The sequence below is a fragment of the Typha angustifolia genome, chromosome 14, assembly GCF_048772165.1.
Source record: "Typha angustifolia cultivar Huaian chromosome 14, ASM4877216v1, whole genome shotgun sequence".
Taxonomy (NCBI): Eukaryota; Viridiplantae; Streptophyta; class Magnoliopsida; order Poales; family Typhaceae; genus Typha; species Typha angustifolia.
In genome coordinates this window covers 10,046,251-10,063,697 of record NC_133252.1, presented here as the reverse complement: position 1 = coordinate 10,063,697, position 17,447 = coordinate 10,046,251, and the positions used below count along the sequence as shown (strand labels likewise).

General features: G+C 35.9%; 1 protein-coding gene across 1 annotated transcript; it reads left to right on the top strand.

The window, feature by feature from the left end:
* The first annotated feature begins 6,021 nt into the window (after nucleotides 1-6,021).
* LOC140776110 (solute carrier family 40 member 2, chloroplastic-like) lies at nucleotides 6,022-16,522 on the top strand. Its single transcript, XM_073119687.1, has 13 exons — nucleotides 6,022-6,367; nucleotides 11,061-11,274; nucleotides 11,407-11,470; nucleotides 11,971-12,095; nucleotides 12,165-12,254; nucleotides 12,345-12,524; nucleotides 12,621-12,695; nucleotides 14,406-14,507; nucleotides 14,585-14,693; nucleotides 14,784-14,930; nucleotides 15,470-15,576; nucleotides 15,662-15,775; nucleotides 15,856-16,522. The coding sequence occupies exons 1-13, from the start codon at nucleotides 6,213-6,215 to the stop codon at nucleotides 16,144-16,146; spliced, it is 1,773 nt and encodes a 590-aa protein (XP_072975788.1). The 5' UTR covers nucleotides 6,022-6,212; the 3' UTR covers nucleotides 16,147-16,522.
* Nucleotides 16,523-17,447: the final 925 nt, after the last annotated feature.

The window sequence follows — 17,447 nt, the reverse complement described above, 5'->3', positions numbered from 1 at the left end:
TTTTGGTTGGGGGGGGGGGGGGCATGATGGGAAGAAACTAATGGCTGCGAATAGCTTTGGTGGCGCATTTTAGAATTTAGATTGTGTATTTGTGTGTGGGGGCGGGGGCCAAGCTGTCAGTCATAATAGTCATAGCTTTTCTTTTTTCTTTTTTTTTTAAATTTGGTAAAAGAAAAAGAAAAGCTGATAAAAAAAATATACTTTTTATTTTTTTCATTTTATAGAAGAGGCTACTTTTATGTTTTCTTTACTCAGCTAATGTGAAAACCACTAGAGCTGTATAATATTATATTTATTGCTTATATTAGATACATCTTACAACCTACTTTATTAATTAATAAATATTTTATCTTTTAACTAAAATGGTGAAATAGGAGTATAACTATTATCTACGAATAACTATAATAAAAACTATATGAGCTAGATAAATGGCTAACTCTCGCTATATACCACTGAGGCTCCCACAAAATATTAATATATTAGGTTGTTTAACCTAGGTTTCAAGTCATCTACGTCGCCGAATTATTACTACAAACTAAGCATCGTTGAGTTGTTACTTTAAACCATCAATCTCATATCACATCAAATTTAATTATTATTTTTTATATTAATATTCAACTAAATAATAAAATAATTTATTCTAGTATTGGCTTTCTTGTGAAAACCGTACTAAGTCATGTGACTATCAAGAGGCTTAGCCATAATCTTGAGCATCACGTGGAGATTTAAGAGCTCGACAACACACCACTAAGAAAGAAGAGACCAAAATAAAATAAACGAAAAACAGAAAGGGGGCTTATATGCCACAACAAATCTATCTATAATACAATAAAAGGGTAAGAATATATAACAAGAAAACATAAATACTAACATGAGTATAAAATAAAGCATGAAAGGAAATGACTTATCGAGCTAAACTGCTGCTAGGTATCCCGCTAGGTACAAATAAATCTGCATCCAATATCAACATGGAATGAGCCTAAAGCACAACAATTAACACTATCACTAATTAAACATCATGAATAATAATACACTCAGTCTAGAAAGATAATGACATGTGTACTATGCAACTGAATATAATATAAACTGAAGTATACATGTCATAAAATGGCTAGCATAGTTCGTCAAGACTATAATTTTTTCTATCCATTGCTTATACATAGTACACCTTCTACACAAGACCTCCGCTATTAATCTTTACTCAATAATCATAACGACCATCAAGGTAGGGTAACCTTAGCAGTAGAATTGCTTGCTCGTCACCCGACAAACAATGTGATCGGTCATCTGCCACTACAAACTAAGAATCTCGATCATAAGCCCATCACATAAGTCAGTATTGTATATCAATATGACCACTTGAGCCCGTAGCTCCACATCGTCGCACCACTATGTAGTAACTTATGTGCTGCCGTTGACGGACGCCCTTACCCTATGTCATCAAGTACTCTTAGTTCTATATCATCCTATCCTTACTCTCCAACTTAAACACCATAAATAGGTTCAGTCTCGTCAATAGATAGTAAATTGCCCTATTGCTCGGCGAAATGGCTACCTAATTATTTGAGATCTACATACTGAGATCTCAAGCACGGGGTCTTACTATGCAATACTATAAATATTCTCGCCCCTATCCCTGGCTAGGGAGGTGTTAGGTATTATCAAAACGTAGAAGCCATCTTCCTTTAAGATTGTGCAACGTGTACAAGTGACATAATAAGATAAAAATGACTGGCATAATATAATCGTAAGTAAGGATATCTAAGCATGCAAAAAAATGCACATCATAATTAATGTCGATGAGTCCCCCTTCCCTCGTTCTTTCTTTTTTAGTTGGTGATAGCGTATCATTTCAGTTGAGGCGTCTTCATTCTCCCCCACCTTCGACATGTGTTGGTATGGGTCGATGGGAAAGGGGAGGAGGTACCTCCCCTCTAGTGAAACGCCACAGCTTATTAAGCTAGGGACTGCCCAGCTCGGAATAGGTGGTGCCTAGCCCAAGCACCTTGGCTGTAGGCTAGGCTTTGCCTAGCCTGAGCATGATGTGGTGGCTGCGGGATAGGCCTGTCTTGAGTTGGGTATGGCCCCGTTCGTCAGCTCGAGTCTTTTCGGGTTTTGTTTTATTAACTCTTAGACTGGGCAAGCCCTGATGTTAGGTTATTTTTCATCCATAATTAAGTGAGGACTACTTATTGCTAGACCTGCCCTTCTCCTTCCTTTTTGATCTGAAACGAGGGGTGAGCCTTCCCCTTTTTCTGGTGTTATAATTTTGATATTAAAAAAAATTAAAAATAGCGTTTATTTTAATAAATGTGCAAGAGAATATAACATATTACTATATAATAGGGTCATGTTTAAGCTCTTAATGTGTGGATCCTAAACAATTTGGTATATCGGTAGCAAGCTTAGATATGCAATTATACTATTAAATAATGAGAGTCATAACTCTTCAGAATATTTAAGATAGAGGTTTGAGAGTAAAATATGGTAGGCTGAACAATACCTAGTAACATAGGATTTTGGTGTTCTTGAATGGTGGCTCATGATTTTCATTAACTGAGGTCCATACTCTGCGGTGCTGAATGATCAGTTAAATGCTTGCTATAAGCAAATAATTCTACCATTAGGGTATACCATCTCTCTTGGGGTTGTTAATTTATTTGAGTGTAATATGGATGTGCCTAGTGTAGATTGAGTCGTGTCTTATATCATATGTAGAAATGATGAAAAATGAGTTCAAAGTTCATATGTTATTTATTATGTTGATTTTTAGTATGAGTATACATAATATGAAGATGAGTTGAGATTGCTTACTTTCATATACTCTTTGGCTATTTATGTAATTTCATATTTGGTATAAATGTATAAATTTTGTTATGCTATAAAATCTTTTATACATTATATTAGAGATAGTGACACTTATTGAACATTATGCTCCTTTATATTTAACATATGATGTGGATTGACTATAGTCATGACGGGAGTTTTTATAGAAATTTACTTAGTTGGAGCACTATACATCTTTTATTTATTATTTTATAGTAACATTGCAAAAGGGCATATATTCTTCCCTTATTGTTGCTTACTTTTTTCAGTATATACTCTTATATCTGAGTATCCTACTCATTTATATAAATCATTAATGAACTTGTTGTGTCTTACGTTCTATTGTTTACACTATTTTAATTTTATTTAGAGATAATGTGTATATTGTTAGATTTTTCAGCCTCCACATGAGTCTCATGTGATAGCAACCTCGTATAAAGAGCACTTGACGAGTTTAAAACATTTGAGTGTTTTTGCGCAACTTGACAAAAGAAAAAATATTGGTGAGGTTTTTCTAATTTGAACTTTATCTTATTCGTTTTTCTAAACATACCATGCTTTCTATTAAAAACAAATATGAACTTTTACATAATTATCACCGAAAGCTTACAAAAGATCACAATTATCACTATATATTTAAAATATCATAATTATCATTAAAATTATTATACTTCTCTAATAATATATTTTCGTTAGTTAAATCTACGACTAAAACTGAACTTAATTTTGAAAAAACCCATTTTGCCCTTGTAAAACCAACGTAAATGGTTCAAAGTTCATATAATGTTTCACCCATATCATGTTACAAAAGAAATATTTTTCTTCGTACAAGACAAAAGATATTGATGAATATTATACATTCTAAATTTTAAGAAATAAATATATTTTAGTTATATTGTCAGTTATGATATTTTGAGAGCTCTTACTTGCAATTATGTATAAAGATCCTAATCAATTTAACCATTTTACTACCTTCACTTTAAAATCTTGAAGGAAATAATTTAATATTATTCAAGCTGGTATATTTCAAAACTTTACTAATTACCATCATAAAGAGCTCACATCCGTATAATATGTCTGTAGAACTATTCAATTCTTTCTTACTTTTATTTAACCGTATAATTTTGTGGTTTTGAGAGAGTGGGGATATTTATTGGTATCCTAATTAAATCGACAGTGCTGAGATTAAAATTTAAGAAAATTTATATAACATAACATTAATCTCTTTGTGGTTAGGCCAGATTCTAATGTGCTTATTAAACTTCTATTTATCACTTAACTCTCTCAATTATTAGTTTTTCTTCACAAAAACTAATAATGAAAGTAATATTCTGGTATATTTGTTAATCTTTTGACCATTTTACCCTTTTATATCATTTCCTTTAAAAGATTTTAAACATCTACATGTTAAAAGTTAAAATAATTGAGACAAAAAGAGTATTCTAGTCTTTTTGTATTAAAATTATTGTGTATCTCTAGTGTTTAGGATAAAGTCATTTAGCCCTTTGAATTATTATAATTTTTTGTATACATTCTCTAAATTTATTTTATTACATACGCTGCTTCTTGATCCAATTTTTTTTTTATTTTAGAGATATATATAGTTAATTTTTTTTAGTTTAGACAGTATGTATGAAAAATAGTGATAGTTTAGAGGTCTAATAGAATTATTTCTTAAAATCATCGTAGAAGGAGCAATTTAAGAATACTAAAAACAAATCAATATTCTACCTCCCTAGCTGGGCTAGTCATTCCATTGTAATGTCTATAATTGTAGTCTTACACATATCTATTACCTTATGTATTGATGTTTAGTTCTCTCAACCTAAAACTAAGTTTTGACCATTTTTTGGCTATTTTTGCTAGAGTTAAGAGTTCTATGATTCAGGTCAGTCTCATTTGACCGCCGCCCCCATTAAGGAGAGTGGTTTAAGCCGATTTAAAATCTTGGCAGCTTGGACAAGGCCACCTGAAGGCACCATTAAGATCAACAATGATAATGTAGCTAGCTTGTGGGCTACATTCTAATGGGGCTACTTCTACTTTGGGCTTCTTTATCTCTTTCATTATAAATAGTAATATATTGAAGTGTTTCATTAACATTTAATGAGATATTAAAATTACATAATAGTAAACTTGGAAATAAAAATATAAATATTACCTCATTTGAGTTATAAAATAAAAAAGGGACTCACTTTTTAGCAAGGAGAGTGGGATCGGCCAAAACGGATCGGGATCGGATAGCCGATCCCGATCCAGGCCGAAACCAGCTGGGATCGACTGGTTTCGGCCAACAGCTGCAGCAGCTGTTGTACGGAGAAAGAGATTAAAAAAAAAAGAGGGTGAGAGAGAGAGAGAGAAAAAAAAGGAAGAGAGAGTAAGGGAGAGGGAAAGATAAAAAAAAAAGTGGGTGAGAAAGACAGGGAAAAAAAAAGTGAGAGAATGGATATTTCAGACTAACAGTTAAAGAGATAGAAAAGAAGAGAGGGAGGAAGAGAGATTTTTATTTTTTTAGACTTTAAACGTGAGTAATTATTATTTCTTATTTTTTTTATAATTTTTTCTAAATTTTTAGAAATTTCTTGACATTTTTAATAATATTTAAAATTTTATTTAATTAAAATAGTCCGATATGATACAGGCGGCTGATACGACTGATATGTATCGTTTTTCTGGACGATCAATCCCGATTCCGATATCGATTTTTGGAACTGCTTTTTAGTACAAATTATTAAAAAAAGAATTGGATAAGCTTGTCACCGGGAGAATCCAACCTCGTGATCCCAAGTCCGACTACTCATCGACGAGCTTTTCCGGCCTTCACGCGCCGAGCCCAAGAGCATCTGAATTACACAAAATTCCGTATACAAATACTATGCTAAGCTACATATCGCCCGTGCATTCGTGTATTGAACTAAATGGACGACAGATCTATCACTCGCATAAGATTTTTCTATACACGCGTCTGGATAGTATACAGAAGTACCTAACTACTCTACTTCACGTGATAGTGCCGACCTCCATACATGTGCATAATCTTTTCCATGCGGCCATATCTGAGCCGTCTGATCTATAATAGACGCTCCCAAGCTTTAGTAAAATGAGGTCTTTTACATATTATTTTTATAGTTTTTTAATTTCTTTCTTCCTCAGTTCCTTCTCCTATGGCACTCACTGTAAAGAGATAAGATTACACACACAGAGAGGGAGAGGGAGAGGGGAGAGGGGAGAGGGGAGAGGGAGAGAGAGGAGAGGAGAGGAGCTGAGAAAATCCTAATCTTTGAGCTCGGAGAAATAGTAATCCTAACCCTAACCCTAAACGGTGGCTGCATGAATAGAGTAGGGAAGGAGGGTTGTGGCGTCAATCCCAGGTACCTGAAGCATCCATGGGGTTGGTTATCGTCGTCTCTTCTCTGCCTTCGCCTCCCACTCGCATCTCTCTCGCCTCTGCCTCTCTCCGGAGAGCTCCGCCGCCGAGGCTTGTGCGTCTCGGCAGATGGCTGAGTCCGAGCTCCTCATTTGGGGGAGCCCTCGTTTGCAAGTAATTCCCATCCCTTTAATCTTCCTTTTCTGTCATTAGTGTTAAAGATTGTTCCTATTTTTCTTTTTAAGTTTTATTCTGGTCATAAGTTGGACTTTATGTCGGGATTTGCTTTTTCATTTGTATATGATAAAGGTATGATTAGGTTTGAGCTATCTATTAGAATGCGAAAGACTATAATGCACATTTGATTTTGTCAAATTATTTGTCAATGATGGAAAAGAAGTGCTATTAGTTGTCCAGTATCGAGAGGAAATGAGCTCCGGCCAGCAAGAAATGTCCAGATTCATGGATCGGAGAGATCGCCTCGACAGTCCAGGGGTCGAATCTGGACCAAATCCGGCGAGGTTCAAGATAGATTTAGTAAGGAGACGTTGGAAACGTGTCGGCCACTCTCACACCAGGCGGAGTCTCCAATGGTTTGCTGTTTGGAGAAGAGATACACCTCCCTGTGGAGAGTGGAGATGGCAATGGAGGAGGGGAGCGTAGCAGGCCCTTGTGCAAGGAGGTTTTAATCGGTGGTTCCCCAGATATTCCTAATTTCTCATCTTCGAGGGCAAACCCTAGGGTTTCTTCTTCTGCGGGGAGAATGCGGGAGGGATCGGTGCTTGTGTGGGTACTTTTGCTGTGGAGAGAGTGGTCACTAAGTAGCAAACTGCCGTTATATGCTACAAGTGCAGAAGGTTCGGGGCCTTCGGGCATTGAGCTATATCGTGCAAGATAGGGAAGGAAGGAGAGAAGAAGCCTCTCTTGGCTGGACTGGTATCGATGATGCTACGAGCCTTAAAAGAAATGTGGCAATATGAGTTAAGATTAAATAAGTGCATGATGGTGACCGTGAAAAGAGGTAGGATCTCAACCCAAATCCTAGAGTGTCAATGAACACAACTAATGGGCAAGGGACAATGAATTGTGGGTGCGTGCTGTCACAAAAAACAAGTTTTCGGTAAGTTAGTGTATGGAGGTGATAGGGAGGGGGAGATAGATTTGTAGATTGCTATGCTGGTGTTTATCCCTTGGAGAAAGGATTTCATAATGATTTGTATGAAAGAGCCCATGAGGATTCGTCTTATAGGTATTCTTCTTCAGTGTTGGAATAATATACATTTTATTAAAATTATTGAGTTTTTTGGATCTTTGGTGATGGTGGATGACAAAACTACTCGAAAGGTGAATTTGCAATCAACAAGATTGGTGAAAGATTTGGTGGGTATACCTGTTAAGATAACATTAATAGTGGAAGGGATAATTTTTGAGGCAGCTTGTGAAGTGAAGGCAAAGAAGTGAAGTAGGAAGGAGTTAAAGCTTTTACTTGGATAAGAAAATGACCAACAATTGGGTCTGCTTAAAGTAGTATGTAACGATCACCTTCCTAACCTCATGATCACCGCGAGTTCAAATCCAAACACAAAATTGGATTCTAACTCACGTAGAGAAAGTTAGAATGAAATAAATAATGACCGACAATGGGGTCATATCAATACTAGTTTTATTTTTTCATACCAATACTAGTTTTATTTTTTTTTTCACTAAAATTTATAATTTGCATAAAGTATGGTGATGCACTGAGTATAATAATTAAGTGCACACATAAAATATAATAAATAAATTTGCACATAAGAATAAAATAAATAAATTTACACACAACAAATTACACGGTTTGATAAAGGTACGAAATATAATATAAATAAATATGTGAGTGAACCCACTTACCTGAGTCTAGGCAAGACAATTGAAATATCTAATCTCTAGCTTACGTGATTAAAATTACTACCTTTAATAATAAATAACGATAAAAATTTTAAATTAAATAATATTAAAATTGTCTATAATTTAATCCAAAAATTACCTATTTGGGCTAAAACAAGCCCAATCTGTTGGGGTGAGTTGCAGTTGGCCCGCAGCCCACCCAACTATACACTTAAATAAATTGGGCATTTGGCCCAATCTAATTAAGTTAATGGAACCGGTTAGATCCCTTGGATTTAGATCCAACTCGACTCGAATCCAAAACTTAAAGGAAGAAGGCCAAACTCGGGTTGCCTTCTTCAACCCGAAGGGAGATCGACGAGAGAGAGAGAGAGACGCCGACGGTCACTATCGACGATGGTCTGTCGGCCACACCCTAAGCTCCCCGACACCCTCGCGATTCAGTAGACCACGAGCGGTGGAAAAGCCGTAGATAACGGTCGACAGCTCAACTTCATGGCCGACGGCCATGGAATCGTCTCTACCACACATCAAGCCACGAAGACTTCAGGAAAGCAAGCCTGCGATGCAAGGCTGACGACGCGAGGCTTTAGCACACGAGCGGCAGCAATCCGAAGCCACCGGTCGGCTTGATTAGCCAACGAAACCACGAATCCTCTAAAATAGGTTTTTCGATTTTTAACCTATTAAACTTAAATTTAATTTGAGGGGTGGGAGAGGGCTCAGTGATGAGTTGCATGCTGGTCCCATATTACTCCAATGATGCTCCGTCAGTTCGAAACCACGTCATGACTCCGACGACAAGAAAGAAGAAAATGAAGGAGAAGAAGAAGGGAAAAGAGACTGAGGTAAAGGGGAGAGAGAGAGAGCGAATTTAGGGTTTAATTTATAGAGTAAAATTCAGATCTAAATTAGATTTGGATTCGACGAGATACCTGTAGCTACTTCGTCACGAGCCGAAGAGGGAGAGGGGAGGGGGTTGCAAGTGCAGCGCACGTGCACCCTCTTCTCTCTCAATAGTTTTTTTTCCTTAGTTCTCACAGAGGATTTGCCAAGCCACTCAATGAGTACCTTCGTCATTAATATCCCATCATGTCTTTGACGATGCCTTGCTAGCAAACAGACCTATGGAAGAATGGAGGTTACAAATGATTGAGGAGACTTGGGAACAACTTTAGATGAGTACTGCAAAGGCAGATCAGTTAGTGAAACCTTTTTCTAAGGAGAAGATATACAAGACAATGTTTGATATGACAGAAAAAAGGTTGTAAATGTTTAGTATGAAATTCTATCATCAGTTTTGGGGGATGATAAAGTAGGAGATTTTGGATTTGTTCAAGGACTTTTATGATTGGCAGTGTAATATAAAATGGTTGAACTATGTGGTGTTGTTTTTGATAACAAAGAAAAATGATGCAGAGAGGGTTGAGGAGTATAGGCCTATCAGCTTATTAAACTGTAACTATATGCTGATATCTATAGTTTTTACAAACATGTTGTATGAAGTGATTGAGAATTTGATTGATGATTAACGAAGTGCTTTTATCATTAAAAAAATGCCATTTTGAACAGTGCTGTGTGTGCACATGAATTGATAGGGATCAGAAAGAATAAAGAGGAAGGTATTTTAGTGAAGTTGGATTTTGAAAAAGCATATGACAATGTGAGATAGGATTTTCTAAAAGATATTCTCAAGTGGAAAGGGTTCTCGAATAGGTGAATTGGTTAGGTTATGTAGACTATGACTATTGGCTTCTCTGTGGTGATTCTAGATGGTGTGGTGGGGAAGTAGTTTAGATGCAAGAAGGGTTTAAGGCAAGGAGAACCTTTGCCCTACTATCTTTTTATGTTTGATTGCGGATTGACTTAATAGAATAATTGAAAAAGCTAGAGAGATGGGTTTTTGATGATACTTTGATTTCTGTGATGGCTGAGGAGAGAGAAATTATGACCTTGAAGTTTCTTTGTTGCTTTGGAGTTGTGTCTGGGTTAAAAATTAATTTTGAAAAAAGTCATTTACTTGGGGACTGACAAAGATAAAGGAGAGGAGATAGCGGGCTTGTTGAATTGCAAAGTGGAAAAATTGTCCACTAAATACTTGGGACTACCATTATATGATAGTAAGTTGAGAAGACAAGATTGGATATCAGTGATCGATAAGATTGAAAGATGAGCTTGGTGGAAAGGGAAGTTGTTGTCCTTGGGGGCCAGGATTACTCTTATAAATTTAGTGGTAAGTTCCATACCATTGTATTATCCTTTTTCAATTTGCTTGGTTGGGTCATAGCTAGAATTGACTAGTTGATAGGGCATTTTTTATGAACGGTAACAGTGAGGAGACAAAGGGGATTACAGGCTTATAGGATATGAATAAAGCTTTTCTTGCAAATGGTGGTGGAAGCTTTTGGACTCAGGACCAGCTTCGGGCTTCTGTGGTGATGCGAAGGTATTTTAAGAGATCCAAAATTAAGCTTTTACACTGAAAAACTCTTAACATAATCTCTCCATTTTGGAGAGGTGTTGATGCAAACAGGTAATGTGTTTAAGGTGGGGCTGAGGTTGAAGGTACTTAATAGGCAAAGAATCAAATTCTGGACTGATATTTGGTTGGATGATTGTAAATTTGTAATATGGTAACCAGGTTCCCTAGTCTTTTTAAAATTGTGTGGGATGTAAACATTGTGGACTCTGATGTATGGGATGGCCAAGGTTGGAATTTACAATACCGAGAACTTGAAGTTGGAAAAGGATAAGGAAGGGTTGATTTGTTTTTGGATGGTGAAAAGATGATATGAAGATTTTTGTCTTAAATCAGTAAAGTTGTTTCATTTTGTTACCTGCTGACTGATATTTGCTTATGTGTGCCTTTCTCGTATTCCAATTTTATGGTTATTGAACATGCTAAGAAAATCTTTTTTTTTCTCACTGTTATATTAATCGTTCATTGGGGAGAATTGATGACATCTCTAGAATTTTTTGCCAGGTTGGATTATGTTACTCCAAAGTGCAATACAACAAATACTGATGTTGATCTCAACAATGTAACTACTGAGAATGGTGGAATAGAAGATCATCCATCTCTTCCATCTGGTTGCTCTATTCCAGTTGTTCATTTTACCGGAGATGTTCTAGATTCACAATTGTTAAATTTAGTCACAAAAAGGACTGGCCAGAGTTCTGTCTTCAGAGAGCTCTCGGTATTCTTCATCTCGACCTGCATTCACATCTTTGCTTAAATAACCAGAGATAATGGCTGCATTTGTGTTACACATAGCTTTAGTACGATGTGATATTAGAATATTTTACATGCCCAAGTTCTCACTATACAGGGTTTTTCTAAAGGGAAGGAAGATAGTTTTGCTGCCATTCCAGCTCATCCTGAGGGACTATATGGTAAGACAATTTCTACAATTTGGAATTTCTTTGTTATTTGCATATTAGTTTAGTTTTATCATATGGTTGAATTTTTAGGTCTCGTTCACTTTAGAAATAAGAGCAATTCTATAATAGGAATTCCTCTTTGTTATTTAAAACTGAGGCCTTTATTCTAACTTTGCCATATGTAATACACCTCCCATGGTCTATAACCCTGTCTAAGATTTTAGTTTACCTTTTGAGGAACTTGTCCTATTTTTTATGTAATTTTATGCAGAGATATGCAATTCAACTAACATTTCTAGAATTAATTGCGGGTAATTTACCAGTGTGTAATGTAGAAAATGTCTTTTCTTAAGTTTAGGTTCTCTTCTTGCATGTAGCTTTATTACTGTGAAGATATATGTGGGCCACAGAACATTATGTGTATTTTATTCATATTCTAGTTATATTGAGTATGGAGTATTGAATTTGACATTCTCAAAGTATCCTTCTAACATCATAGAAGATTGTTACAGCTTTATATGCGAGCTACTTCTTTGGAAATTTTGTGGAACAAGTCTGGAACTTTGCTTGGCCAGCTTCTCTGGCAATTCTTTATCCAAGTCTGTTGCCTGTGGCTGTTGTGGGTTTCTTCACGAAGGTACATATGTTATTATACTAAAAGTGAGTACTGTTACATGAATCTCCTAAAAGACATCATGATATGCAGCTTGCAATCTTCACTGGGGCCCCATTAGTTGGGAAACTTCTAGATCACTACCCCAGAATACCCATGTATAACAGTCTGAACTTTGTACAGGTGCATGCCCATTGTTAGTTAGTTTCTTGTTATTCATGCCTTATACAGTTAGTTAGCGTGTTAATCTTACATCCGTATAAGTTCTGTCAGGCAGCTGCTCAGCTGTTATCAGCTACAATGATCATTTATGCACTGAAGACGACAAGCCATTCTCCTAAAACAGCTGTGCTTGTTCAACCGTGGTTCATACTGTTGGTGGTAGCTGGGGCAATTGAAAGGGTTGCAGGCTTGGCATTGGGCGTCACCATGGAGCGTGATTGGGTTGTGCTGGTAAATTATACATTTTCAATACTGACCATAAAATTTCATGTTGTTAGCTTTGATGTGTTTATTTTTTCTTAGAAGAATTTTATCTTCTTTGTGAAGTTAGCAGGGAAAAGTAGGCCAGTTGCATTAGCCCAAGCAAATGCTATGCTTAACCGCATCGATCTTCTTTGTGAGGTGAAAGATTGCTTATGCTTTCAATAATTCTGGATTTTCCTCTGAGATATCTTGTATCTTGTTTGGTGAAGATATCAAAGTATTCATGAAATTCCTTGAAATGGTTGAAACCTGAAATTATGTGCTTTGTGTACTTGTGTATGTTTGAAGTTTCCCCATGATCTATTTAAATTTGATTTTACAATGCAGCATTAGACTTAACTGTCTTTAGCAACTGCCCATGCCCTTCACAATGCTTTGTTGATCTCATTAATGTTGTTTCGTTGAATCAAAACAAAGTCAAAAGCAAGGTCTGCTCATTGCATCGTAGGTAGGGGTGAAAACGGGTCGGATTAACTCCGACCCGACCCGTTATCCGACCCGACTCGGATCGGATTCGGATAGAATTTTTGAAAAAAATTCGGATACAGATTCGAATACGGGTCGGATAAATTTTTCGGATTCGGATACGGATATCAGATATCCATTTACTCGCATATTTTTTTAAATGATTTACAGTTTTTAGTTTGCTTATTTAAGTAGTAAGTATTAATATTATTACTAATAATACATTATATATTATTTATAGAGATTAATTTCTCTAATTTTATATATTTGACATACAAAAAAATTATTTGTTGTAAAACTCTTAATAATTTTATGTTAATTATATTTAAATAAAATATTATAATTATTTTAATTTTAATCAATATCCGTTTAAGATCCAATCCTTTATCCGAAAATTATCCGTATCTATTTAGTTAGGATATGGTTTTAAATTTTGCTATCCGTCCAATATCCGTATCCGAATCCGTATTCAAACTAAAAATACGGATCCGGATATGGGTTGAGCACTATCCGATCCGTTTTCACCCCTAATCGTAGGCAAAAGGATTGGATAAAGGCAAGTTTGTCTTCTCCGAATGAAAAGAATGAACTGAGAGGAAACTCTAGTCTGGAACTGCGAGTATGACATCTGCAGATGTTGATTTGACTTTGTTCAATGGCTAAATTCAGAGGATAAAATGGCTTAAGAAGAAAAAGTCTGATGTTTGTCTTTCTATATGATTAGCTTGTCTTTTGAAGGAGAAATATCATTGATCTTGTATTTAATGGCTTAAAAGTCAAGCCTTAGTCCCATTATTCAGGGGATACAGCCCATGTACAACTGACATTTCTATGTATGTACATCTGTGTGCATGTACAAACAGCCTTGTTCTTCAAAAGTCAAGTTGATACAAGTTGCTAGGTTTATGAAGTACATTCCTTGGTTGATTAAGAACTATGAAGATGAAAATGAAGAACTCATTACCTTCCCTGTAAATATACTTTTGCTAGAGTTTTGATGCATCTTGAAAAAGAAATGCTAGTATGCCATGAAGTAGTATTACTCTGTACAGGCAAATTTTCTTTGCCAGTGGTGGAGAATTTTCTTTTCATGTCAACTGAGCATGTTATGTATCAAGAGAAAATGATGTGATAGTGAGATTTATTTATATTTGAGGTTTTTATATTATCAGAAATTTCGCGTGCATCACATGATAACATTTTGAGATTCCTTTTGCAGTCCTGGTATTGTTTCCACACAGCTTCAGTTCATTTTGCAATTCTACCTGGTTTATTTAGGTTGATGTCCATGTCTTATCTTCCTAAATGCAACACAATATTTTGATGATATACCATCAATAAGACAATAAGTTATTCTGAAATATTTTTGCTCTGAATATCCAGACAGCTGGTGCTTCACTTTTTGGCATCCTGTTGTCCAAGTTTAATGCAGTGACCTGCTTAAAGATTGCTTGTGGTTTAATGGTTTGCAGCATGCCTGTTCTGGTAAACAACTTTCCCCTTCTTTTAGTCTAAATGGTTAAATCATCATTCCATCCCTCCCATTATATCCGTTCTTTCAGGTTATACTGGGTCAGACAATCAACAGGCTTTCCAGTCATGTTCTTGATTGCTATAGAATCCCTGATAAATCTTTTAGACTTGGTCTTCTGCTTGATGCAGGGAAAATATGTAAGACAATTACTCATGCAAGTGATATTATCAATAAATATTCATTTCTATTTGTATGGCAGATGAACCTAACATTCTTGTAACCTTCAGTTGAAAATGGAATTTATGCAATCAGACATGGCTGGAATGAGTATAAGCATCAGATTGTTCTTCCTGCAAGTGTGGCATCTGTACTTTTATATTTTAATATAGCACTTGCTCCTGGTGCCCTCATGACCGCACTTCTAATGCATCATGGTAGGTTTCGATTTTCTACCATTTATGCTTGTTGTAATTGAAATTCAGTCTGTACATTAATTAGCATTCATGATCTCATCATATTTAAATGTTTCTATCTTTTGTATATGATTTCATCCTAAGAAAATTGTGGAGTACTAAATATGTCTTGTAACTCCGGTGGATTTAATTTAAGAATTTGTCCACTTGGACTCCTTGGTACAAGTAGTTAGGCGATTAAACTGCAGACATCAATGTTTCATGTAACCTAAGTACCCAATAATGTCTCATCTCATTGGCCCATTATTTTCCAATAAAAAACTGAAAGTGGGAAGAGAAAAGCAGTATAATCTTATCTTTGTTCCCCACATACCTTTTCGCCACTGAACCACAACAATAACCTATACAAAACATACTCAAATTTGTCCCATTTATTGTAGGTTAGTTTACCAATCCTCGTGTCATCACTATGAGCATATTAGGATCTACTTCATACTTTCATAGTTTGTTGTGCTGATGACTGATGTAAATCCAAGAGTCTAATTTTTATGCCTAAACAGGCGTAAGTCCCTCTATTATTGGTGGTTTTAGTGGATTATGTTCAATCATGGGCTTTGCAGCGACATTCATATCTTCGAGTTTGGTAAAAAGCCTTGGAATCCTGAAGGTTGGATTCTCAACTATAATAACATTTGTCTTTCTTAAATTGCATTCTTCAAGAACAAAGCTAAAGAATAACTATGCTGTACCAGGCAGGAGCAGCTGGATTGATATTTCAAGCTTTGTTTCTGGCAATAGCTCTCGTTGTGTATTTGACTGGTTCTGTTTCTCGACAAGCACCATTACTTATCTTCCTCGTTTCAATTGTAAGCATCAAATATTGTGTATGCTGTACCAGATCCTATCCTACATGTGCAAAATGTCTCACTCCAGTGATGGTTTGCAGGTACTATCTAGGTTGGGACATATGTCTTATGATGTTGTTGGGACACAGATTCTTCAAACTGGGGTTCCTGTAGCCAAAGCAAATCTGATAGGGACGACAGAGGTTTCAATTGCAAGCCTTGCTGAGTTCATAATGCTTGGTGTGGCCATAGTTGCAAATGATGTGTCACATTTTGGTTTTCTGGCGATTCTTTCTTTATTTTCAGTGACTGGTGCTGCATTGATGTTCTGTCAATGGTTGGCAAATCCAACAGATGAACAGAGAAAACTATTCATTTTTGACTCAGATTGATGCAATGTGAGTTCTGGCATGTCACTTTGGATTATTCAACAATCAACAAACACTCTGACCTTCACTATCCTATCCCCGAAAGACTTTCAGACCATACACTGTATAATCCATTGCAAGACTGCCAAGTCATTTAAAACATCAGTCAAAAAGATAATAACAGTAATGTCTTCATTTCTAATGTCTCAACCATTTATGGGAATCAATGCTGCTGACAATCAACAGGCTGAAATTTCCAACAACTACATTCAGTTTCACAAGGTTTATTGTAATAGAATCTTGATGATATTGTAACGAGTTAGTGAATGCTTTGTGAGATGCTGCCAAGACCATTGCCTTATTGAAAATTTCAACATGAGATGCTGTAATTTTTTGTTTCCTTATCTTTTCTTGATTGGTTGTTAAAGATCTACTGTGCTTGCCATAATTTTTATACTTGTGTATTCATTATATAAATTTCTCTTCTCCACCTTATGGAGAATAAATCTGTCTTTTCGCTTGTTACAGTTAGTATATTTCATCCATTTGAGGTGCTTATGATCCAGTGGTCCATCTGGATGACCAAGAGTGTACAGTAACAGCTGCAGCAGCTTGGACTCTGAGGTAAACCTATGTCATCAAGTTTATCACCAGAGCTGCTGTAAGATTTCAATTGCTGAACTTGTTTTTAGCATCAAGAGGAAAAAATTCAGAAGTTTTAGGAAAGGATTGGGTCATTTGAGCTACAATTTCCAAGTGGAGGGGAAGGAAGCATACAAACTGAGTAGCAGATGAGGAAGATAATGCAAGTGGGTGTTTGTAAAGTTTGTAATGCTATTAACAACCAAGCAAGTGATAGCTGCAGAACTTTTAAATTGCTTATTTTGTGTGTCAATACATTTTTGTGTCTGAACTTTATCTATTCATCCTTTTTCTGGGGTTGCAGACATCTTAGCTTCAATTAGTTATGTTCATGAATGTCTCTCCGAATCCCAAGCTATTTTAGTTTCAAGAGTAGCATGGGGAAGTGGTTTTATTAGTACAACTGCAATTGATCACAGCAACTGTCATACTGGTCTGGGGTTTGATGTCTTCTATTAGGAAGAGAATGTCCAAACCTTTTTGAGGTTTTTTGTTACTTATGATTTCTGAGATCGACACCTATGCAGTTTCTTCTTGTATACACCTCAAAAGGTTTCTTTTTTGTGATTATACCCTGTTAAATTTTATATTTGTGTGCATATCCTTTAACTAAAGCAGAGGTTGTACCCCAGTTTCTTCCAATAGGGTTTCAAATTTGTCTATTTGCCTTCATATTTGAACCC